This window comes from Mytilus galloprovincialis, chromosome 9 (assembly GCF_965363235.1).
Source record: "Mytilus galloprovincialis chromosome 9, xbMytGall1.hap1.1, whole genome shotgun sequence".
Taxonomy (NCBI): Eukaryota; Metazoa; Mollusca; class Bivalvia; order Mytilida; family Mytilidae; genus Mytilus; species Mytilus galloprovincialis.
The window spans coordinates 2,962,372-2,990,161 of record NC_134846.1 but is presented as its reverse complement, the minus strand read 5'-3'; the positions used below and the strand labels follow the sequence as shown (position 1 = coordinate 2,990,161).

At 30.5% G+C, this 27,790-nt stretch overlaps 1 protein-coding gene across 2 annotated transcripts; it reads left to right on the top strand.

The window, feature by feature from the left end:
• On the top strand, positions 1 to 27,444 carry LOC143044260 (ras-related C3 botulinum toxin substrate 1). Of its 2 annotated transcripts, none has more exons than XM_076216187.1 (5): positions 1 to 160; positions 4,942 to 5,013; positions 9,600 to 9,717; positions 15,346 to 15,408; positions 26,144 to 27,444. In XM_076216187.1, the coding sequence occupies exons 1-5, from the start codon at positions 126 to 128 to the stop codon at positions 26,435 to 26,437; spliced, it is 582 nt and encodes a 193-aa protein (XP_076072302.1). In that variant the 5' UTR covers positions 1 to 125; the 3' UTR covers positions 26,438 to 27,444. The 2 variants fall into 2 exon arrangements, with proteins under 2 accessions (XP_076072302.1, XP_076072303.1); XM_076216188.1 differs by lacking the exon at positions 26,144 to 27,444 and adding an exon at positions 19,288 to 24,209 and having other exon boundaries at positions 2 to 160.
• The last annotated feature ends 346 nt before the right edge of the window (positions 27,445 to 27,790 follow it).

The window sequence follows — 27,790 nt, the reverse complement described above, 5'->3', positions numbered from 1 at the left end:
GGAAGTGAGTCGGTATATAAAACTTTCGACGGCCATTTTTTGGCAGTGTTTATGAAGAAGAGGTGGAGTGAAATTCATAGTGTTTAGAGAATTATATGAACAATTAGACATTATAGTATATAAAAATGCAGGCTATAAAATGTGTAGTGGTTGGTGATGGGTGAGTAATACATAAAACTTGATTCAGGAAACTTTTAAGAGTTTGATCAATGCGGAAATGACCGTCCCAGTTTACGAACAACAGGTAAACAAGAATTTGAAATAAACCATCGCTCATATTCCGATTCTTGCTTGGTTTAATACATAGATAGAATATGAAAGAAGTTTCTTATACCGACCTGTCAATTTAAAGGGGATATTGTCGACATTCCTGAGGTGGCATACATTGAAAATGTAAACAAGGGCAGATAACTCGAAAATGTCAGTTATATTTATGAAACCACATTTTTACCTCAATAAATCAGGGCTGAGGCTGTTTCTTCAGTTCCAGTAATAAAAAATCTTACTCAGTGGTCCAATTTTGTTCCTTGGGCAGTACATGTATGGAGTTTAAACTAGAATGGGTACGTTGGGGGCCTCGGTTGGTCAAAGTTGTGTCCTACTTTGACCTGGAGATCAATCTTCTGATATCTCTCTGGTATGTCTTTTTCCACCGAGTGGCCCGGTGGTTCTCTCCGAGTACTTCGGCTTCCTCCACTATAATAACAGGCTTCCCAGTGTCTTAGCACTTCCTTTATGTTGGGTGGGGATTGATTGTCCTTGTAAAAATAATTGTTGTATAAATATACGTTAGTGACACATCTCCATAAATCCCGTTAGGGAGTGTACATGGATGCCACTGTACCCTCGCAGCTTTCGAGGGGTTCTTCGGATATTTGGGATCATAATCATCGATATACAAATGTAGATGACCTATTGTTTCACTACAATCTTTCTCTCAGACATGTTCCAGTCTTCTCAGAGAATATTTTTGTTCCTACTGCAGTTCAATATTATCATCTCCATATTATAGATACTAGTACTACTACTACATGTAGTTGGAAACTTCAAGAATAATATTCAGGTGCTTTACATTTTTATCTTTGAAATTTAAAAAAAAATAGTTCTCAATTTATTTGTTTCCTTATTGACATTGTATTTCTTGATGCCTTGTGTATAACCATGATAATTCTGATAGATTAACATTGTTAAAATACAAACAACTTTTTATCTGTCATTTTAAGGAAATTTGTGTTCCCTTTTGAAAAAAATTGAAGTGAAATTTTCATTCTTCTACCCCCAACAATATATGTTTTACTATCTATTAAGTCGTTTAAATCTTTGATTAATGTGAAATTATTTTTCCTCGAAACATTAGCACCGTAGGTAGACGTGTAAGTGTATCTTTGATTTTCGAATAAAGTGTTGATTCAGATGTACATGTTCATACATTCTTGTACATTGTAAGGGCTATACCTAATTAGGGTATTATGACATCATTGAATGAAATGTTTGTAATATTTGACATAAATGTAGTAATTTGTTGACATACTTATTGACTCATTGTCACCTGGGGGAAGGTTGTCATTCCTGTCACAACCTTGTCCTTAACTAGATACCTTTTACCTCATTGTAATTTGTATTGTCAAATGTGTAATGATTGACATGATTACACATCAAAATCTTAAAAATTCAGAGTAAAATAAATAAAATCACTGACCATGAAAGCAACGTTAACTTTATTCTGAACTAAAAAAAAATCCTGTGGTAATTTTGAATTTTCGTTTTTTCATTTTTTATTTGATAATTGGTTCATTTTACATATAATATATATTTTAATTTATCATTTTGTAATTATAAAGAATCATAAATTTTGCTCTATAGCAGTCTTCACGACGAAGTTTTAAATCTACAGCCCCTGATCTCAATTTTTGAAATTTTTTAGTTAGATTCTGTTGGCCTGTAGCTTTGATTTTTACAGGCCCGAAAGCAATTTTACAAGATTGGGCTGCCACTCAGCGTGAAGACTGCTATAGAGGGTTTGCTTTATTTGTTTTCTGATTAAACCTGGTAGTATGTAATTGCATAGATACTCTGATTTTATGTTAACTCTAGTACTATTGCAAATTGAAAATACATCTTTCCTCTGAGGCTCTGACTACTCTTTCAATAATATAATACATTGTACATCTTAGGCAATATAGGAAAGGTGTACTGACATAAGAAGTCTCTAAACACATTAACTCCAAATGGAGCTTTCGTTAGTAGAAGCCATATTAACTATGTGTATCAGTGAGAGAAGTGTGAAAGCATAAAAATATAGTGTATATACCAATACACATAATTAACAGCACCAGGCGCTGTTAAGGTAGATAGGGTGTCTTCCTCCATCTTGGATTTAAAAATACTAGAAAACAAGGTCTAGATCTTTGATGAAATGTGCAAATTTTTATAGTAGTAGGTAATTCATATGTAAGAATTTTCGTTATAATATAGAAAATGCCATGTTTGATCATATTTATGATTGTATTTGACAAAAAAAAGAATTCTTTTGTTTGATTCATTTTTTTCCAACTTTGTCAAATAAGGGGAGGCAACTCAAATGCAAGGGCAGATAATTCAGATAGCGTTACTTTTACAATAGAATGTGTTAGGAATTTACCCATTTTTACATGTAGCAAGAAAACGAGTCCGGTGACCCCATTTTTTCTTTTTCTTATCTGAAAGCATAATATTGAAGCTATCTTCTCATATTTTATCTCAAAATTCTATGGTGTGGTTTGCGTTTTATGGCTGAAAAATGGGTTTTCCATGCATAAACTATACAAAATCTTGACAATTTTGAACAACCTGTAGCCTGAAAATAAGTCCGGTGACCCATTCTTTTTATTTATGTTTTTAAACAAGCAGGATATAAACTACATTTTGGCAAATTATTAAAAGATTCTATGGATTATAATTTAGACACCCCATCTACCTTAATTATGTGTATTGGTATATATACTATATTTTTATGCTTTTACATTGTACATCTTAGTTAAATCGACAAAATAATGTAAATGGTGGAAAATGAGTTCTTGTTTATCATGTGTTTATAGTGTAGAAAAATTTCCATTTTAAACCCCCAATAACATGAATAAAAACAAACTAGTTCTACAATTTAATAAACAACAATGCAATAGAAATCTGAAGACAAAAAATGAAAGATGACAAGATCTAAATGGACACAACTTTAAATGTGCATTGATTGATAGTTATACATGTTATAGTTGTTAACTTCTACATGAAGCTCGGTCTCTGGTGCCAGGATAGTTGTCTCATTGCAATGATATACCCCATCTTCTTATTTTTATAAAACAGCAAAGCTAAATAGAGAAATGAATTCATTTACTGCAAAACCTGTTGCAAATTTCATGAATTTAAACTCTTAAAATCAAACCATAGACATTATACATGTAAATGTAAAGGCATGTTCATATTAAACAGTTGGATTTAGAAATGTGCAAGTGGCTTCCATTATTATAATCAAAGCACGATGATGAGTTATATAGAGAATTGTTATGCCAGTCATGATTTATTAATTTATTATAGTTTTAATAATCTACTATATGAACATGATGAAGGGTAGATAAGGCCATACCAAATTAATTATAAATAATAAAATGAGTAAAACATTTTATACTTTAAACATGTTTAATGAAATAATGCAGGTTAAACAACATCACAAGTTTTCTCTTAATTGCCAAACTCTTATATTTATATTATACATGAACATTGTTTTTTTTAAGAAATGACCATCTTACATGGTCACATCATTAAAATATAAATAAGAACGTTAACGGTCAGATTAACTTACATGACTTAGGTTATACTAAATTAAATTATATGTTGCTTTTTGATATATTTTTCCGTGATGAAAAAGCTCAAGCAGGGTTCTCACTAAGGCGAGTCCATGAGTCCTGGACTCATCAAAATCTGTTTGGACTCACCATATTCAAAACTGGTGAGTCCACGGATGCATCAAGATTGAAATATTTTGTATAAACTGAACATAGTTAAACACAAATATCATCATTTAAGAGCAAAAGTTTAAAAGTGATCTGAATTTAATCTCATTTCATTGCTCTGTTAGGATTTGGAGACTAAAATATTACATTATATTGCAATAAAATATTTTCTTCTTGCTATTGGACTCATCGTGGCTAAAAATGACAAGTCCCTGGACTCGCCTTCAAAAATTCTTAGCAAGAACCCTGTCAAGTAGCTGCCTTTTCATTAATGAGAAGTCTAAAACATGCAGTACAACTTCAAGTACTAGTAATACTTGCAACTGATTACTGCTGATTGTATTCCATGTTTATATAACCTGAAGAATTGAAATGGGGAATATGTTGAAAAGAAAACAATCTGGCAACAGACCAGAAAACAACCAGAGGCAAACAGTAGGTCTTCAACCCTGCCAGACAATCCTGCATCTTGAAGGCAGGCTTCAGCTTGACCCTAAACAAAATTATATATATATATAAAATATAGTTATACTAGTTCAGCAAAATGGGAAACGACACAAAAGTTGTACACATACAGTATGATACTAAATGAACCAAAATTAGAAAAATACAACGACTCATAAACATGATAAATATGATAAAGGCTTGAGGTTCTGGACATTGGACAGATTCAGGGGAGTGGAACCCGTCATTTGAGATTTTTTTTATAGAATTATTCAATACATATAGTTTTGATAGCAAAATGCTAGCAATCATAAAAGAGATGATAAAGCAAATATACTTACATTTGTACTTTAAAAAATAAGGTTTTCAAACATAAGCAGGTTCAAATTAGTATGTGTTCTATATATATATGTAAAATGTAATGTGGAACATAATTATGTACATTTATATTACTATCCCTTAGATCCCACTAAACAAATTGTCTTAAAATGTTTTTATTTGTATATTTCAGTGCTGTTGGTAAGACATGTTTACTGATCAGTTACACAACAAATGCCTTCCCTGGAGAATATATACCTACAGTGTAAGTATTTTTACTATAGTGTTACCTGTGTTATCAGAATTTTTTGAGGGAGCAGAATAAAATTTTGCATAAAACAGGGTGTCAAATACTCAATTTTTTTCTGCAAGGATAGGCATATTTAATTTTGGGACCATGAAAATGTGATTGTTTAAGTAGGATGTCGGATTAAGCAGGTTGTACTGTATCTACATTTGTGACTTCATTTTAAAAGATTAATGTTATGATTTCTGAAAGTTAGGATAACAGGTAAACTACTCGAGTGTTTATTAATTATGTAATTATATAAGTGCACTAAATGGACTATATCCTGTAACAATCTTCTTTGACATCTGCTTAATATCATCTAGCTGTCATTATTTTTTGGAATTTTTAAAATACTCAGTGTAATATATTTTGATCAGGGGTATAGATATATTTTTAATCAGGGGTATAAATATATTTTTAATCAGGGGTATAGATATATTTTTAATCAGGGGTATAGATATACATTGTATTTGAAGGTACTAGTCTAGTACTGTTCTGTGGGGATCCAGAACTTTTTATAAGGGGGTATAACATTGGTTATGATCGATGTGACTATAGCTATAGACTGTGTCCAAGGTGTTGTCACAAACGGCCATATAAACCCATAACTTACTAGTAAAATTGGTCTTAAGCTAGTGACATTTTCACAAAAATGATTGGACATGCACCATTTTACACATGTAGAAATATTTATAGACTAGTTTGTGTAAAAGATTTTGGCACAGACTGTTACAATATATACATGATATAAGAAAATAACAAATTATGAAAGAAAAGAAATTGTATGTCCACTATAAAGATGGAGCCCTACAGACCATCTATAGTTTTGTCTTCTGTACTTACATTTGTAAATGCCACGTATTCTGTTTGAGGGTTGTAAATGCCACGTATTGAACTATTCTGTTTGAGGGTATCATCATCTCATTTGACTGGGGGGGGGGGGGGTTACTGATTATCTTTTCGAGTATAACTGTGTCAACAGCACTTGCCTAACCATACCCTGTTCTAACCAGAAAACATTTAAAAACATACCCTGTTCTAAACAGAAATAATGAAAAACATGCCCTGTTCTAGACACATACAAAATAGATGCTGTTCAAGACCTGGGCTCTAGACTGTTTCTTAAACAGTTTAATAACTTAAATAAGCGATCCTGTTCTAGACAAATACCTTGAGTAAATAAGACCCTGTTCACACCAGTAGGGCTTGAAAAAATGAACCTGTTCTAACCAGCAGGACATGAAAAAGGGACCCTGTTTTGCAGCTCACTCTGACTCATACCACTAAAATTACAGGGTAACAATGAACAATCCTTTCTTGAATTTTCCTTTGACCTTAAACTAAAAATGCAAAGTTCAACTGTGCAGTGGTGGATCCAGGGGGTTGGAATCCCCTTTTTTTGAGACAATCAAATGATGCATTTTAATGGGGACATGTAGTTAGAACACCCACCCCCACCCCTTTTGTCCTTGGTTAGGAACCCCCCTTTTTAAAATGGCTGGATCCGCCCCTGCTGCGTCAGGCAAAGTTAACGTCAGCTACTTATATTATGTTATAAATGTGAAAATGGCTGTATCCGCCCCTGCTGTGTCAGGCAAAGTTACTTAGCTACTTATATTATGCTATAAATGTGAAAATGGCTGGATCTGCCCCTGCTGTGTCAGGCAAAGTTACTTAGCTACTTATATTATGCTATAAATGTGAAAATGGCTGGATCCGCCCCTGCTGTGTCAGGCAAAGTTACTTAGCAACTTATATTATGCTATAAATGTGAAAATGAAAACTGATTGTATTGTTAGAGAGATTGATTTTTGTACTTCGTGTGTTTTTTTGGTTTTTTTTTTTTTTAGAGGTGTATTTTTTGGCCCCTAGAACACCCCTCAAATGTAGAACTTTCCTTTCAGCCACCACTGAATTAAAAAGCAAGAAAGTAAAAATTAACCCATTGACAATTTGAAAAATGTGCGATATATTGTATTTGCATAGTTAAAGGAGATAAACAGCGAACAGGCATGGTTATAATAAGTCTAATAATAGCATATTATATAATAGTACTAACTAATTGACCTCAAATTAAATTTTTTGAAAATTTTGAATTAGTTCATTCAACATATTATAGTACCATTGTGCATGTTGTTTCAGTCATGACAGTAGTCAAGTCCAACCAGGAACAATTTGTTTAGTCACAAATATTTTTAAAATGATTTAAAAGTAGGTTATTAAGTCCAGGAAGTTATCATAAACACTTATTTACTAAATCGGTGACACAATTGATATGAAATACAATAACTTTGAAGTTATATGAAACAAAAGCAACTTTATTTAGGGAATTTCCTTGTTTTTATCATGTTTTTTGTTTCATAAATTTTAAATAACTTCTTATTATGACATGTTTAAAAATACTTTTCATCACGTTTAAAGGCATACTAATTTATTGATTGAATCTTGTGTTTTATAATGATGCTTTCAACTTTGTACATTGAAACAGTAGGCAACTCACAAGTATACAATATTACTTTCTTTTTTTTTTTTACAATAAACAGGATCCAAATGGTGTGAAAATCATAAACAAATATATTTCATTTATCATGTTTATTAAAAAAAGAAATTGACATTTATTTAAAAGTACTTATACATGATAATTACCCCTGAAATTTATTAAACAAAAAAGACTTATGGAATATATTAACAAGTACTATAAATATAAGCCCTGTGTTTTTATTAAAAAAATTTAGATTTTTGAGATTGTATTTATCATGTTTATAAAACAATTCTTTTGGCATTTAACAAGTACTTTAATTTAAACATGTTAAATATGAGTCTTGCATTTATTAAAAAAGAAGATTAAACAGTACTTTTAATATTACACCTGCATACATATTTATGAAATATTTCGAATTTCCTTTACAATATGATTATGACATGGTTGAGGAGGTGTACATTTACCATGATTACACACATAATTTAATTACATGATTAAGTTTGAAGAGGATTGCTGATACACAGGAAGTGACAATATAAAATGATGTCAATTTGGGAAGTTGTCATAAACTACTTACATGTAGGCAAATATAATTTATGTAAATTAAATTCAGCCAAACAAAATTTAAAGGGATTGTAATTATTATAATGGTGTGAAGTTTACTAGAACTAAAAGTACAATGATATATATATGTACACATATTTTATCATACATATTGATCAGTGTTTATTGATATACATTTGTGTAAATTACATAATGTTTATGTTGTAGTTAATACAAAAATACATTTGTGTAAAAAACTATATTGATATGCATTATATGTGGAGGTAGCAACTTCAGGTCACCGTACCTTGTACCTTCAACTATGAGAAAAAATCTAAACATCATAGCAAGCTATAATGTATAGGTAAACGGACAGAGAGTCACAGGACAAAATTTAAGTCACAGGACATAAAGTCACAAATTTGGTAGGACAAAAAGTCACAGGACTTTTTGTCCTATATTCAATGTATGAATAGCCCCACACTTACAAATGTAAAACAATTCAAACATATAGCTTAATTGGTTTATGTACAAAAAAAATATGAGTTTTGGGCTCTGGACAAGGGATGTTTCATAAAGAATGTGTGCCAAACTTATTACTGTATGTGTCTGTCCCGAGTCATAATCAGAATTAAGTCTGTAATTTGAAGATGATATTTTTACCAAAAATGAGGGCAGGAGTGGGTTGTTTTAAAAAAGTGGTTGAACATTATATTATTACAAGTCAAATACCCCTGAAGTTTACTACAGATTTATATAATTCCATGAAGGAAGTTATTCTCTTAAGGACCTATATACTATTTAGGTCATATTATATATACATGTAGCTACATGTATCAAATGCAAGCATCTGATACTCTCTACAATTAGTCTCAACTACTCTACAATTTCAGGAAGACATTTTTTCTGAAGATTATGTGAACTAAAGGAAAGTTATACATATATGTTATATACTGTATATAAGGAAATATTTGATTAATGCAATTAACTGTGGTATTTCTATTTACCCTACACAAATATTTTACTGTCATGACTGTTGAAGGTTATAAAATACAAACAATAAACACATCAAAGTTTGATTTGTCATTTTCTAATAAGAACCTAAACTGCAATAAAAAAACAGATGCTCAAATAACATATTTTACGTTTTTATTATTTAAAGTTTTATTACTAAAAGGCCAGGTCAACAAAAGAGTGTCTTTAAACATTGTTAAGGATAGTATTCCATATTCTAATTAGTTATCAAAAGTACCAGGATTATAATTTTATAAGCCAGACGCGCGTTTCGTCTACATAAGACTCATCAGTGACGCTCAGGTCAAAATAGTTAAAAAGCCAAACAAATACAAAGTTGAAGAGCATTGAGGACCCAAAATTCCAAAAAGTTGTGCCAAATACGGCTAAGGTAATCTACTCCTGGTCTAACTGATTGATTTAAAGTTTTATTACTAAAAGGCCAGGTCAACAAAGAGTGTCTTTAAACATTGATAAAGGATAGTATTCCATATTCTAACTGATTGATAATTACTTTTTTCAGATTTGATAATTATTCTGCAAATGTTATGGTAGATGGTAAGCCGATTAATTTAGGATTATGGGATACTGCTGGACAAGAAGATTACGACAGGTTACGTCCCTTGTCATATCCACAAACTGTAAGTCTGACCATCTTCCAAAAAATGCTAGTTTGGAAATAGTTGTGTTTCATTATTGTGTGAACAAATAAGGAAAAATTAATTAAGTACAGTTTTATTGTCTGTTGGGACATAATTGACACGGTTCATTCCCTCTATTCCCACTTTTTATAAAACTGAAACTAAATAAAAAAGAAATATATATTTCAAATTTATCTACACTAACTAAGATGTAAATACATTTGAACAAGTTACAACACCAAATTTCTCAATAAAAAAAAATGATTAAGATTTTAACAAAGTCTGCAACAATTGAGAATTTGAGATACTAAAAAGTAAAATCAAAAAAATATACTGAACTCTGAGGAAAATTCAATTGGAAAGTCCCTAATCTCATGGCAAAATCAAATGACAAAACACATCAAAAAAGAATGAACAATAGCTGTCATTTTCCTGACTTAGTACAGACATTTTCATGATTTTCAAATGTATAAAATGGTGGATTGAACCTGGTTCTATAGCGCTAAACTTCTCACTTGTACAACAGTGGTATCGATCAAATTCCATTATATTTACAACGATGCATGTGTCATAGGTGTTCTTTTAGGTAAAAGTTTTTAAAATGAATTTTATTGAGAAAATATATTATTTTAGAAAATATGAAATTATGAAATAATTGTTTGACAAATTTTTAATTTAATTACTCAGGTAAATTTTGTGAAACAATATGTCGCTTCTTAATAATTGCTCTGAGCAACACTTTGGTATCTTGTCAATTGTCATTAATTAATCTGTCACCAAGAGCCAATGCACGTCGAGTTTAAGGGGGACTATCGAACATGCACAGCCCAAGGCACAGGGGTCAGTCTTTTGCAAGACTTAAGCAATGTCAGGCAAAACTATAAAGCAAGCAGCAAGTTGTAACAGTTTTATATAGTAACAGGTCCAAATACTAATAATGATGCCAAAACAATTTACAAATAAATAAAGTCCAAATGTTCCAATTAATAAAGTCACTAATTTCACTAATCCAATTCACAGTTTAAAGTTAAAGTCCAAAATGTTCGAAATATTCCAAGTTAAAGTTGTGTTGAGCTGTCTTTTGAGTTAGCGTTTCTCCTGAGTAGCTGAGCCAGGTTGGCTTTGGAAGCACTCCTATCTGGATCACACCAACGAGACTACACTGACGAATAACTGTTCGACTCCAATATTTAAGCCGAATCCTGAAAACTACTCATAAAATGACAGACATTGATAATTTTGATAATTGAGATAATTTGAGTATTAATAATATTGTTTACAATGTCCAAAGGTGAAATATGAATAATGTCAATTAGAGAGATACAAGTTAATTACATTTATAATCCTAATTAAAACATAATATTGCTCAGATTAATTAATGACAATTGACAAGATACCAAAGTGTTGCTCAGAGCAATTATTAAGAAGCGACATATTGTTTCACAAAATTTACCTGAGTAATTAAATTAAAAATTTGTCAAACAATTATTTCATAATTTCATATTTTCTAAAATAATATATTTTCTCAATAAAATTCATTTTAAAAACTTTTACCTAAAAGAACACCTATGACAAATTAGTTCCTGATATTGGTGACTTTCATAGCGTAATCGTTTTTCTAATGATTTTACGAATAAAATCATGACCCCGTAACCACGCCCTTCGGTTACACATGAACAAAACAGACATAATAAATAAAATAGTCACAAACACAATAATACATTCATTTACATTGTATCAATGTATGGTTCCCATTTCCATGATTTCCATTCTCAATTTTATTCAGTGGTAACTTCTTGTTTAATGAGTTGTCAACTGTCATTCTTTTTATATTGTCAACTAAACAGACATCAATATTGAAGAATTCCAGGGAGACAAGGATATCTTTGACCATTTAAGTGAAAATATGTCACCTCATTGCTACAAATACTTTTTAAACTTATAATGGTATTTTTTTTTAACAATATATGATTTAAACTTATTTTGTTTTCTTAAAGGGAAACTTCGCAAAAAAATCAAAAATTGATATTATGTTCATTCTGTATAAAAATGCTCAAATTCATAGATATTAAAGTTTTATTCCGCTAGATAAGCGATCACCATCGATTTTAAATTTAGAGTATTAATTCTCTGATTTCCGCCATTTTGTCCTTCTTTCCCGATTAATGAAACGATATGTCTATAAACCACAAAGAAACAAAACTACAGTAACCGATGTAGTCGTAATTGCGTGTCGATATCTTGTCAATCGTACGGTTGTTTTATCCGACTAACTAACCATGGTCTGTTGTTTTTAAACTTGATATTGGAATTAGGTGAAAAGTCAAAGTTGAAATCATAAATAAGTGTTCCGTGAAAATTGTTTTCGAAAATCTAATTGTTCATAATTCTTTAAAGTAATAAACCGTTTTCAAATAAATTTGTATCTTCCCTCTTCTGATTACCAGCATGGCTAAAGGTATTACTTCCAAAGGTATTGTGAGGGGTGTGAGGTGACACGTCCAGGTATTCAAGCGATTTCCTGTCGGGCTTGCAAGTTCACGCATCGTTTCACTTCTGCAGGTATTGATCAGTGTACACGGCTGATAACATTTAACTTTCCATTTTGAACTATCAGATGTATAATATACAACTCTGTCTTACTTGTCATTACCAAACTCATACGCTTGTTTATAAATAACATTTCTGGTGTAAAGAATATTATTCATAAAAATATAAATAATACCCAAAAAATAAGATTTGATGAAATTAAAATCTATTTAAATATTTTTTCCCAGGGTGAATTTGGGAAAATGTAATATATACTCATTGTCAAAAGTGAAGGACAGATTGGAACATACCAGAAATATTGATTTAAAAATATGTACGCACTTGCCGACGATTCGTTTATACGACTGGATAGAAAGTTACGGAACTATAGCGCAATTTAAAATATATACATGTATACATTGAACATAAGAAAAAAACATATATTTTGAATAAATAGGGGTAAAAGTGCTGTAAATAGACTAGTCCACGTATGCCAACAGTATGTAATCATCGAATGTCGATAGACTATTGTATACCAGAAGAACAAGAAGAGAACCAATTTGTTTAAATACAGGTCGATGTATAACTTTTGCTTTGGTACATTGCAGTTGTGGACATAGTAAAATCACAGATTTATATTTCAATAAGATTGTTCTCGAACAAAGGAAGGAATTCGTCATCACAATTGTTATATATGCAACTGGACGAACACTAATTATCCCGAAGGGATGTGAATATTTTGCTGGGAAACTTTTGAGTATCAAAGTTTCAAATTAATTTCGGGATTTATTTTTTTTCTTGGTATTCAATAACAGAAAAAAGAAAAAATTACTTGTCCGCTAAATAGGGGTATTCTTGTCAGATGAAAGACTTTTAGTTATATTTAAAAAAAAATAGGGAAATATGACATTAAATTGGTTCTGTCTTTTTTTTAAACATCGTTAAAAAGATGTGTGTCTAAGGTGAACGCCACAAGAACCCTGTAATACTAGTACGAGAGTATAGCATGTAAACATTCCTTCTCAATAATATGGTTGTATTGGAAATCTTTTCATACAGATTGACAACTCATTGTCCGATATGCATGTAATATTTGCCACATGACGCCCATAGTTCTTTCTACCATCATCATCTTATTCTTTGATATTGCTGTCAACATCGATGGTTCACACCCAAACAAAATGGGAGTAATGGACCTTCAGAGCTTCTCCGTGTTATACACTTGTGAAATATATAGACGAAATTTCTGTATTGAAATGAATATACATCTCACAAACAGGATTTTCAAATAACGATTTTGAGTAATCACCTTACAAACCAATATAAACGTATGGCAAGATATAACCATGAAGGAATTTAGTTTTTGTCAGACACAAGAACTCATCACTATCATAAACGTATACGTATATATGCATACAATTTCAACTATCAAGAACAAGCGGTCGATGTCGATAGTCCGTTTTCTAACTGTTCGAGTTAGACATGTCACTTGTTCATTCTTGAAAGCCTTCATATTCCCCGTCTAACGATGGGAACTGTTTCTGATTGTGTTGACTATAAATGCTTGTATGGTAATTCTGTTGTTTATCTGTACAAGCTGTTGCATTTCCTCTCCTTTCCCAACAAACAAACGAACGAAACGCTACTAGTCTGCTTTCTCTGGAGCTCATCCTCAATGGCTCTTATACGTCAGGAAACTTACATGTATACTAATAATGATTGTTTTAAGAACAACGATGTATGGATGAACTATTCTAAATTCGTCAATATCAGTTATGCACGACTAAAATATAACTTTTATTACAACTACTGTATTACTTATTTGGATTAATGACGGCTATCATGTTCAACATTGCACAACTATTATCATAGAATTAAAAAAAAAATCCTCAAAAATCCTTAAAAACAAATAATGCCTTAGCTTAGATAATTGGTATTTTTTTCACAAAAAGTTCGTGTAAATGATTGTCAAATGAATTTAATTATGTAAGAATAAAATGTTAAAAAGAAACTAAAAAAAAACCCATGTATGTTGTATTTTTTTGTCAATTAAAAACTTTAAAATTGCAATAGTTTCATTAGCATTTAAACACAGCCAGATTTTGAATACAAGTTAAGAAATTCCGGTAAAGTCAATGATATCAAACAGATGTACAATGGTATATCAAATTGGGTAATATTGCATTTAGTTTTTATTAAAGATTAAAACTACTATTTTTTACTTCATATTTGAATCTTTACGCCAATTGCCGCTAAGAAAGTAATCAAAAATTGTTTCCTTTTATTTTTATACATTTTCGGATTTACGAATCTGAATTTTATTTTCAATTAATTTACACAATTTAATTATTGAATCTTTATTCTCATCGTGTATTAAATCTTAGTGTATTAACATCGTGACATCATACTCTTTCTAATCCTTTCTGTATATCCTTTCCAAATAACAACATTTATACCTGTGTACGCTTGAACTCACACCTGCGGCTAAATAGCTACAAGGTAAACGAATTGACCTCAAGCCGAGAAATATACAGTGACCTTTACAAAATAATATACACACTCTGCTCACACATTAGTTGCATTGAAATGATTATCAAAACAATAACGGTAAATAGACAAGTAAATAGTAAAAATGTTCAATAAATATTTTATGAATAAAATCTCAACAATAATTAATTAAATTTATTCAAAAACATTTACTAGAGACAGAGACATATAATTTTATAGGAGTTTAATTCAATGAATACAAAACGGTATATGCATATTCATTTTCGTTCATTATTATATTGTGGTTAATAACTACGACCATTCGTCAGCTGTGCGCTTTTAATTACGTATATTGTCGATAAGCTATAAGAGTTAAACAGATTTTATTTTTTCCCAGAATTCAATAAATCGGGCTAATACGTCACGACCCACTCGAGAATTCAACCAAAAAAGTTACAAATACTTGATTTTCTCCGTTATTAGAAGGAATATAAATTTAAAACTTTGCAAATGTGTTTTTTATGTTAAGATGAACATAATTAGATGATAAGTAAAAAATCGCGGAATTTCCCTTTAACAAGATATGATTAATAAAATTATTTAATTTTTCAGGATGTGTTCCTTATATGTTTCTCTTTGATAAGTCCAGCCAGTTTTGAAAACGTTAGAGCAAAGGTAAGGATTTGTCCTGTCGTGTATCAGTGTGACGTTTTACTACATAATAGTACTGTGGATTCATTTATTTTCGTGGATTAAGTAAAATTTGCATGTTCGTGGATATTTATTTTCATGGTTTACCGTTTTGCCGAAGTCTGCCTTCACTTCTATAAAAAAAATTATTATTCGTTGTACCCACAAAAGTCACGAAAATTGGTATCCAACTAATGATAATGAATCCACAGTAGTCTATGGATTACATGGTTGTATAGATAAGAGAAACCGTATCAAACCGCATCACACCGTTTTTTTTTTTTGATCAACACAAAATTATGATCCCTTTGAAAAAAAACTTCCTCCCATCACTTCAAGCATGTATAGTTTGACTTATAAAATTCATACAGCTCTTGACATTTTTGTCAATCTTTGACAAGGAATAACCAATGTTTTAGTCATTTTAAATGTCATCTAAGGCCAAATATAAAATCTGAATTGTTCGAGGTTGACTTCAAATACATGTATCTGCCCATCAATTATTTAAAAAAGATGCCTCCCCGAGACAATTCATTTCAGCAAAATAATCTGCGAAAATGATATGTTTACAACTACTTCATGTACCACCTTAAGTACCTTTGTAAAACTTAATGTTAAGTTTATTTGTAATCAACTACCCTACTAGAGGGGGAGGACAGGGGGGTACCCTTCTCCCTTCTCCCACCCCTCTTCTCCTTTCTCCTACCCCCATTCTCCTTTCTCCCATTAGAATAAAACATCTCCTTTTGAGATATTTTTTCCTGAAATATTAGAAAATTTTTTAAAAGGAGAGATATTTTATTTTTTCTCCTTTCTCCCAGCCTTCTTCTCCTTTCTCCTACCCCCTTTCTCCTTTCTCCCACCCCCTTTCTCCCTGTCTCCCTTACCCCTGTCCTCCCCCTCCTACTAGATAAACCAATATAACATTTGTAAGGTTATCTGCATTTCATCATTAAAAGCTTGAGCGGCTCTATTGTCAAATATTGTGTGCATTTCCATGTATTTTAAATTGAAGTTTAATGTGCTATTTAAATGAAACAGTATAATTTGTCTGAATTAATACAAGCAGCTAATTTCTGAGAATAAAAACGGGAATAAGCATGATATCTTTCCTGGAATTTAGCGAATCGTGTCATTTGAAACGAAAAATCTCAAAGAATTCATATAAAAAGGTAATTTTTTTATTTCAAACTCTTGCCAAAACATATTGCCTAATTTTGGGAAAGATTTGCTTTCTGCTTATTCACAGAAAAATCATCTAAAACACATTTTAAAATGCTTGAATTAACATGCAAATGCTTCAATTTTGATATGAAAATAACATTTAAGAGATGATTTAAAAGTAAGGTTATGATTTCATTGCACAAGGAAAATGGTAATCAGGTGTGCACAAAACCAAACTGTAGGAGAAAAAAAATACAAGTGAATGCAGGATACAGAACATCAAAAGCTTTAAGGGTTGTAAATAGTTCAAGATAAACTTTGCATTATCATGATGATGGAGTTAAAAAGTTATATCCATACTGAAAGTATATCAGGTTTATAAGAACATGAAATCTTTACCATGTTTAACATTTAGCTACCAACTTTCAAAAACCTTTAATAGGAGTTTTGTTCAATTTTTCACAAGCTTTTGTTTATTATTTGAATTAACATTAACCATCAATCATACAGCTAACTATAAAATTTATGCTGAAAATCATCCAGAGTTATGCCCATTTACAAATTATTGAAAAATTGCTGATATTTTCGTTTCTGTTCTTTGACTTCAGTTTTTGTCAACCACCTGGTATGAAACTCATTCACAATATATTTCCACAAAACTCAGATCAAGTACAAATTTGGGTAGCATGACTTTTACCGTTTTCTTCAGTTATGTCCCTTTATAACTTTAAATGAAATGCAATCCGGGGCTTCATGTGTATCCCTTGGACATATTCCCCATTTATTACTGAATGTATGGACACAGGTTATTCTAACAGTAACATTTAAAACAGATATCATTTAAATATATAAAACGTTTTAGAAAATCACAAAAACTTAACTTACTGCTATTTAATCAGATATAAGATAAAATTAATATCACTAATTATGCTAATGATTTGTTGATCTATTTGTTTTAATCATAAACATGATAAATACAAAAAATATCATTTATCATGCTAATATAGAAAATGCTGCTTTCAGAAAATCCTGCAATGATGTCGTCTAAAACAAATAAGTAATTTAGTCATAAATGTGTTGTCTGTATCATAAAGTTTTTTGGGAGAGATTACGTATTGGTGTGTAGTAAACTCTAGTGTACTGACTGTATAGATTTAAGAAGATGTGGTATGAGTGTCAATGCAATGACAAATAAATGAGATGACTCTCCCTTCAAGTCACACTGTATAAAAGTAAACAACAATATGTCAAAGTACAGCCTTCAACAAAGATCCTTGGCTCAAACCAAACAGCAAGCTATAAAGGACCTCAAAAATGACCAGTGTAAACCATTCAAATAAGATAACCAACAGTCATGACAGTAATCTATTTTAATTAGAGAAACATTTATGAACCACATCAACAAACAAAAACCACTGAACATGTATAACAGGTTATATTCCTGGTAAACATTTTATTGAAAAATTCCACGAAAGCACAAGTTGCTGTGCACAAGGTTACAAAACACAGTAAAGATTCTAATTGCAAACAAACCATGGTGCAATAATTACTATGACTCAAAACATTCAACATTGTCATAAAGCTTATATCCTTCTTTGGGATCACTTAAGGTGGTACCTAACACTACAGGGAGATAACTCTGTAAAATCAGCTGAACGTTTTTATTACGTTGTGTTGTTAAGAGAATATTAAGCTTTTCAATGATCAAAATTAGTGTTTGTCAAACTGCTATATATAACCAGTGTAATTTTTCTGATAAAACTATTGGTTAAAATTTTTGGAAATTTTTATATTTTTATCAAAGGGTCAAAGTAAATACTACATTGTATGTCAAAATTTTATGAAAATTAAACAAGCCAAATTAATTTTAGTTAAAGTGTTGGGTACCACCTTAAGACAATATTTTTGTTGTTTGTGTCAGTCAGTTGCTGTTTCATCATGCTCATTGCTGTCTATCCCACATACATGTAGGTGTAAACATGCAATAGAAAAAGCAACTTGCACAGAATTTATGAGAAGCACATGAAATTGACTTTCATCCTCATGTGAATGACTAAGACATTCTTGCAGGGTTTTCTGTTTTTCTTTTGTGTGACTAGTGTAGAACTTAATCATCACCTTTCGCCAAAACAATCACAGCACAAAACTTTTTAAACGTACAGCTAGAAATAGAAAACTTTCTATTATTTTGAAATAATGTACTGTACATGGATTCATAATCAAGTGATTATCTTTGGTTTGGAACAAATTTTTGTGGACTTTATTAGAATAAATTAAAGTAATCAACAATTTTAATGTTTAACAAAATTAAAATTTTCCTTTTGGATTGTATGCAAAATCAAATACGAAAAAGACAAGATCCATTTAATCATATTTAGAAAATACAATTTTTATTCAATCCACAAAAATTGATAAATCAACAGCACAACATGTACAAGTTAAATTAATAGGAATGGAAAGCTTTTGTTGATTTTTGTTCCAAAGCAAATCTGGAAACACATCACCAGTGTATTTCTAACAATTTTTTCAACTGAATGTAACCAAAAATTGTTATTTCTGATATATGTAAAATAGACAAAATTCTTTAATATCAAAATTATTAATTGTGCTACAATTGTTGTAATTAGCACAAAGTCTTATATAGCTCTCATGAACATATTTAATTGCTTAGTTTATATTCAATTCTTTTATCTTTTACAGTGGTATCCAGAAGTTAGTCATCATTGTCCAAACACACCAATTATATTGGTAGGAACAAAACTAGATCTGAGGGAAGATAAAGAAACAGTAGAGAAACTGAGAGAGAAGAAACTGTCGCCAATCACATACCCACAGGGACTGGCCATGGCTAAGGAAATTAATGCCGTCAAATATTTAGAATGTTCAGCTTTGACACAGAAGGGTCTGAAAACAGTGTTTGATGAAGCTATCCGAGCAGTGCTGTGCCCTAAACCCAAACCAAAGAAAAAGAAGTGCAAAGTCCTATAATATGAGAACTTAATAGAATTTTATGTGTTTTTTGGGGAGGATGTTTTTGTTATTAAATATAGTACAGTTATGTAAACTCTCATTTATTAATAGACATAATATGTGATATTGAAGAAAGTATTACACATGGTGTGTGACATGGTTTGTAGGCTGAACACGAAATATGTTTGTTTTTACACAAGAAATTTGTGTCATAAGACTACATTAGATTTGTTGAATAATGTGTTTTATTTCACTCTGATCAATATCAAAAAGAAAAAAGCTTTTGATAAAATTTTATTTGTTGACTGATAGAAAAGCAGAAGAACAAGACATTTCGTAGAAAATATTGTTGAATAACACTGTTTGGCTTCATAAATTTTTAAGTACAGTTAACTCTCGTTGTCTCGAACTCGGTTGACTCGAAATTTCGGATGAGTCGAAGTTTTCACGTGGTCCCGAACTTTGTTCCATACAAAAGTATGTAATTCGAATCCTGATGAGTCGAAATTGGATGAGTCGAAATTTCGGTTGAGTCGAACTAAATTTACGGTCCCAAGGTTAACAAAAGCATTCAAAAATCATTTTTTATCTCGAACTAATACACATATGTCAAAACATGACCTCCGGGATTTAAATGGATTGAAGAGTTAATCTGACAATACATGTGTGATTAAATTTCCGGTCACTGACCACTGTATTGATTTATGACATGCTATTTCCATGAGTGTTTTCCTAAGATTTATAATAATTTTGTAGAATTTTTATAAATAATTAGTGATAAATTGTTAATGTTCATGAAAAAGTATTTTAATTGTTTACAAAACAATTAATTTGTGATTTACACTAATGAGCTTGGGTGTGTATAAAGTGAGGATTATGGCTTCCGTGGATGATCACCTAAAAACTACTCAAACGGCGTCTTTAATCTTATTATATGTTCTTTTGAAAACAAAGAGTGAGATAAAACAAAATGAATAGAAATCATTTTTTTTTTTTAATTGAAACAATTGAATAAGTAAAAATAACAGTCATTATAATAATAAAAGACTGTGACATACAAATACATCGATCTGATACTAGAATATCGATCCCCTTGTCATATTCACCCGGATTTATTTTAGCTTTACCAAGCTAAGCAAGAGTTGTGTCCCTTAGATTGTCGAACTTCCGGTGTTCGTTTGAGTTGAACTACGTGTATCTCGAAATATTTCTCTGGTCCGGCTGACTTCGACATAACGAGAGTCGACTGTATGTTTAAAAGTAAAATAAAAATGAAATTTTTATTCAGAATTGAAAAAGCAAATCAATGTTGAACACGGAAGTTCTTAGTTTTGTCTACAAAATATTTGGAGGGGATTTGAACAAGTAATCTGTATTTTATTATATATTGTAAACACTATACATATTGTAATGAAAACAAACATATTTGCATGTGTATGCCTTTTAATACCAGGGAGCCTTTTAATTTGATACAAGAAATCAAGAAGTATTTCATAAATTAATGCAGTTTCAATACTGAAACACTTCTATAGGATATTTTGAGGCAATGCTTTTGTAGTAGATAAAATAATAAGTAATGTTGCACAATGAACGTCATGATTCACATTGCACAATTTAATATTTCAATTTTATTTTTATATTTTCTAGATTATAAGGGATATCTACCCATTTCTGGTACATTACATGGTAGTTGCAAAAATACTGTTAATATTTTGATTATTGATTTGTAATTCATGTTTTATGTCTAGATCTAAAGAATTTTAGGGCATTTAGTGCTATTTTGTTTGATAGAACTTTTTTTATATGATTAAAATTCATTTCATTTTGTAAACATTTTTTAGCATTCTGAAACTTCATTGAGTTGAAATAAAATATTTTCTTATTTTAGCAAATATCTTTTATGAAAAAAAGTTTTCTTCATTATATGTTCATATTTCAAACAGTGTGAAAACGTTATAGTTATAATTTATGGCAATTTCATAATATTCAGTTTCATATCTGATCTTATGCCAAACTTATGAGATGTGTTTATATCTGAAATTTGATACAAATAGTCATAAAATGCTCTATCATTTGCTGTTTTAATAGAAATGCTCTGTTGACAACTGTCTTTTCTTTGTAAGATTTTATCTGCTTTGTTGGCTTCTGTGTTGCTTCTTATTAAAGCTAGAAAATTTTATTTTTAATTTTTCTCAAAGGATAATTTGTGAATTTGTTATATTTTTATCATAGAAGTTTATTGTTCTGTTTTTGAAGATGGTCCTTTGTATGTACAGTGTACATTTACCATACCAAATGTAATGTACATTGTACATGATTATTATATAGATAATGTACATAGGCTGAACATATGTTATATATCTATAGAATTGTACAGATATTTTTTCTTAACTGTTTCATTTCACAGACTGTAGAAATGTGATGTTTGTTTCATAATTTGTGTCTGACAGCAAAACGTTTAATTGTTTGAGTAAAGTCTATAAATACGCACATAATTGATTAATTGGTATATTTGAGTTAGTTTTAGAAATTCAGTTGTCTTTCATTTATATAGTGGGAAATATATTAAAAGTATTTATATATTTTTCTCACTTTGAAGTTGAAAGACTTTAAATCCTTTAAGAACCTTTGCAGTAGCATATTGTAAATTCAAGTTGTCTCCTCCTAGATATCTAAATAAAGGGAGGTAATAAACTCAATTATTGTTCATTTCACCTAGACTTCTTTGCAGTTATATGTGCATTTTATTAAACTAAATAAAACAACTATTACTTATCTTGCACTTTTTTTTTAAATTTTGTTACATATGTAATATTATAGGGTTATTGCATGAATATTGTGGAATATTGTCCCGAGTAGAATTTTATATTGCACGAGCTTGCGAGTGCAATATATGTTCTACGAGGGACAATATTCCCCAATATTCATGCAATAACCCTTTTATTGTATAGCAATATAATATTTGAAAGTAAAAATTGGTTTAAACTAAGATTTTGTCGTTGATGACGTCATGAATTTTGAAGATTTATTGCACTAGTGCAATAATAGAATTTATTGCACACTAACTTTTGGTTACTTTCTGTTGTTAATATTATATTGCTATACAGTATTAGGAGATATTGAATCTTTAACATTCTAGTATTGTTTTGTTCTGAATAACTTTACGAGTGTTTGAACATTTCTATTTCCTCTTTGTAACATAATTGTAATGCTAATATAATGATAGATTTGTTCTTAGACAATTAAATTCACTTGTTGATTTTTCAAAGCTTGCTGAACAATACATTTGTAGTTAATATTTTCCTGTTTTCATTATGTGTAATCATTGTATGGGTTCTCAGATGTACTGCTGTCAATCTTCATTTAGTTTTTCATCCACCCTTCTTTCATTCCAAAAAAGGTCACTAGGGTCAAAAACGAATAAAGTGATAGATTTGAATTGTGATACAAAATGTTTAGCTGATAATTTTAACAACTTAAGGAGGTAGACCTAGGTTAAGGGAAATAACTCTTTAAATCATCAGTACGTTTGTGTCAACCATTTTCAAAAATATATTCTAAGCTTCTAGGTTACATAGATTATTTTCAATCTGTTTCAGGTAAATGCTTAAAATACATTGATGAACTTGACTTTTACAAACGCTTAACTGATTTAAAGAGTTATCTCCCTGAACCAAGGTCTACTACCTTAAAAAGATACTAAAAAGTTTGATTTTATTTTGTAAATGTTTATTTTTCTGTCTGCATTCTCAAAAGAAGACTGAAAGATAAAGTACCACTTGGAATATCTGATATAATGCTTCTTTTTTTGCAACAAGGAGTTTTAAGGGATTTGAGAAATTATTTGAAATGGAGTAGAGATATATTTGAGATTCTGAGAATGGAGAAACCTAAATTAAATAAATAATGGTAGAAATCGTAGAGTTTAGATAGGAAAAAGTCAATGACTTTGTTTGAAATGTGTTCTTTTTGTTGCATTAAATTAAGATTATGGTGCCAAGTTTTTATCTAGCTATGCATGAGATATGGTAACATATTAATTATTTTGTCAGTATCGGACTTATGTTATCATGCTACCACATTTTTCTGTTGATTTTCTTAGGATTTATAACATTCTTTTTATAATAGGATATTTATACAGGATATTGCTGTTATTTTCTTAACCTAATCATGTTACTTTGAATGAAGAAAATTCGTCTTAACAATAGCTTGTAAATTAAGGCATGGAAGGAATTGATTTATCATTTACTTTTTACTGTTGTTCATCATAGCCAGAGACCAGTGCTTTTTTGCTTTGAGGGGAAACAGTTTAAATTTTAGTTTTAAAGTCAATTCTGTTTTGATGGCATTACTGTTCGGTTAAAGCTCCAGATTTTATCTTTGTCGATCTGTTTTCATAACATGACAGTTTGGAAAAAGCTCTTAGATTTGATCTTTAATTTGTAAGGCCAGTGTATCAGTAACTATTAACTTTGTAATTGTTATAATAGAATCTGTGTAGGTTAATCTGTAACTGAAGTTTACACACCTAAACAAAGTAATCATGTTCACTTCATGTATTTGAATGTTTTCATTTGGTGTGAATATATATAACAAATGTATATGTTCATATAGGCTTCATTTAATGATCAATAAAATATTAATATAATTTATTTTTGTTTTGTTGTATTTTTAGATGATCATAAAAAATTGTGTGGACTTAAGGTGTTGACGACATTGCTGTCCTCTGGGAAGACATTTGGTTTCCAACTTTCCAGACAATATCTTGAGAATTAGTGTCCATAGATACCTGGATTGAAATTTTGTATTTGTGTCAGACACACGTTTCGTCTACAAAAGACTCATTAGTGATGTTCTAATAAATAAGAAAGTGTCCCTAGTACATGGATGCCCAATCCACTTTATCATTTTCTATGTCAGTGGACTGTGAAAATGGGGGAAAATCTCTAATTGACATTAAAATTAGAAAGATCATATCATAAGGAACATGTGTACTAAGTTTCAAGTTGATTGGACTTCAACTTCATCAAAAACTACCTCGACCAAAAACTTTAACCTGAAGCGGGACAGACAACGCACGCAGGAACAAACACATAGACCAGAAAACAAAATGCCCATAAGGGAGCTACCATTTGATTTTTATGGGGGGGCTAGGATGAAAAATTTTGTCCTGCATTTTTTTTTAGTTGTAATCTCTGTCCTGCCTTTTTATTTTTCACTCTATTCGGTCCTTTTTTTTATTAGTTTATCCTGACTTTTTTACCTAAATTGTCATCCTGCCTTTTTTTTTTGCAAAGTGTCTCATCCTGCCTTTTTTTTTTACTTAAAACTCCTGTCCTGCCTATTTTTTTCAAATTTCATCCTAGCCCCCCAATAAAAATCAAATGGTAGCTCCCTAAATGGGGCATAAAAAAGTCAAAAAGGCCAAATAAATTACAAATTTGCAAGAGCATTGAGAACCAAAAATTTCTAAAAGTTATGCCAATACATTGCAATATATACAGATGAAACAATATAAATAATATTGACACAATTATGTGCACACTACGAAACACAATATTAATAATACATGATCATGGTATTTTTGAAACCTTTGAAAATAAATGTCAATCTAAAATTACCAGTGATTGTATATCGGTTGGCAATCAAATTTGGGGCCGTCTAACCTATACAGAAAGGAACTGACCATTCTTCTAATGTTGATGTGGTTCATAAGTGTTTCTCGTTTCTCGAATTATAAATAGATTAGACTGTTGGTTTTCCTGTTTTAATGGTTTTACACTATTAATTTTTGGGGCCCTTTATAGCTTGTTGTTCGGTGTGAGCCAAGACTCTTTTTTGAAGACCGTTCTTTGACCTATAATGGTTTAATCTCTTTCTCTCCCTCTCTGGTGTTTTGTTTACCCGTCCTTTGACCTATAATGGTTTACTCTCTTTCTATCCCTCTCTTTGGTGTTTTGTTTTATCATAACAAGTTACTGGTGAAGTTCAATTTCACGATTTTAGCTTATCTCCTTGTTCAATAATAAGCTCTTTCCATAGAATTAAATTTTTGATAAAATTCTTAATAACTACTAGATTTTTGTTCAAAGGGAAATAATTCATTAGATTTTTAACAGACATTGTATCAATGATAATTGCATTTTGGATTTTTTTCCTTTTCTTTAGCAAATTGATTGAAGAATTTAGTGGAAGGTTTGTTTGTTATTTTATGTAGTTTACACCATGACAAGTTAATATAGATCAAGTATGAATTTTGTTGCATTACAATGTATTTCAACCGGTAGGGGACTATGTAATGCCATGTAATACTCACAGAATGCTTGTTAAATTTCTTGAAAGCGGCTGGATTGTTTGCTGGTTGCTCAGCGCCCAGTGACAAATGTTTTTTTTTAGAAAATAAACTGGTTTAAGAGAGAATTAAAAAAATAGTTGCGTTCTCTGTTAAAATTTGATATTCAAAAAAACAAATAAGACATTGTTCTTGATTTAAAGATGAAAAGCCATCAGACTATCAAGAACAATACACCATATGATGATTAATAGAGGGTGGTTCCACTCCACATTAATTTTGTTTTTGTTCCAGTGGTATCCAGAAATCGTTCACCACTGTCCAGATACACCAATTATTCTTATTGGCACAAAGTTGGACTTGCGAGATGACAAAGAAATGTTGGAGTCGCTCAAATCTAAGCATCTGTCGCCGATAACACCACCACAAGGCATGGCGCTGGCTAAGGATATTAAAGCAGTTAAGTATATGGAATGTTCTGCGATGACGATGAAGGGACTGAAACCTATATTCGATGAGTCTATTCGAGCTGCTTTAAACCCACCACCTGCTCGTCTAAGGAAGAAAAAGAATTGCATACTTATATGAAACTATTTGTGTTTTATTACTGTTTATTTACAAACTTTTTTAGTTTAGTGGTCATGTATTCATGACAATTTCCTTTTCAAATGTTCATTGTTTCCTCAAAATTATTTAATGTACTATTACATATTATTTAATATATACTTGATAGAATTTAATAATTTATAACTGACTGTATAAAACAGCTCTTGCTAATCTTTTTTAAATTTTGAAAATGAGTTTGGCAGATGTTCCATGATTTTTTTTACGGAGATAAATGTGCGATTTTAAAAATTAAACAAACGTAATAATTCAAATATCGTTGGGGTTGAGCAACGGTGAATCCAGTATTTAAAATGTATTGTTTGGAAGCAAAATTTATGACATATTTCAGTTGAAAATTTTTCCAACTTGTTCACATATTAAAATCCAAACAAATGTTGATAATCAAGAGAATTGAATTACCTCCCCTAGACCAAGTTTTTAAGGGGGGATTAATATTTTACCACAAAAAAAGCATTTTTTCAGCCTCATTTTTAAGAATACTTGCTGGAAACTTCAAAATGTGTGCTTCTGTTGTAGATACACACAAAGCATCTATGCATGTCTTTTTAAACAAGAGTCTCAAGAGTTATTCGGCTACATTGTCACTCCACATGACTGAAAAAACATATGGTCCAGTAGCTCAAAATGGAGTATAATTTTAAAGATAAAAAAGATTTAGTATGATTGCCAATGAGATAACTCTCCACAAGAGACCAAATTACACAGAATAGTTCCCCTTTGTTTCTGTACTATATTTGTCTATAAAAATAATGTGCTTAACTATACAGAGTGAAAGAAAGATTATCAGAAAAGGTATGGAATTTTCTTTGATCTTTCAGACCTTCAAAACTTCTATCTCGTATGTCAAAACAATCATTATAATAATGTTGATTATTTATTTAATTTATTTCACAATATATCTCTTATAATTTTTTGAGTCATATATCATCATGTACTGTAATTTAAACACTAACATAAATGTTTTCATGTAAACATTAATAGCAGCCTGTATAATTAATTGTACCCCTTATGTCAAATTGGAGAAGAAAAAAGTTCTTTTTACTATTTTTTTGTACTTTTTGTTTTGAATATAAATGTATTATATTATAATTATGACTAAAGGTTGTTCTGCGTATGCATAGTTGATGACAATCCATTTTTTTTTTTTTTTTTAAATTGTATATCAATAAAATCTTTGACTTTGACTTCGTTTTTCTTTTTGATGATGATATTGTGAATTTTGCATCAACTTATGGATTTTGGAAATCCAATGGTATTTCCTACTTCTCTAATCAATTGTTGAAGTATGAATAATACTGTCTCCAACCAGCAGTC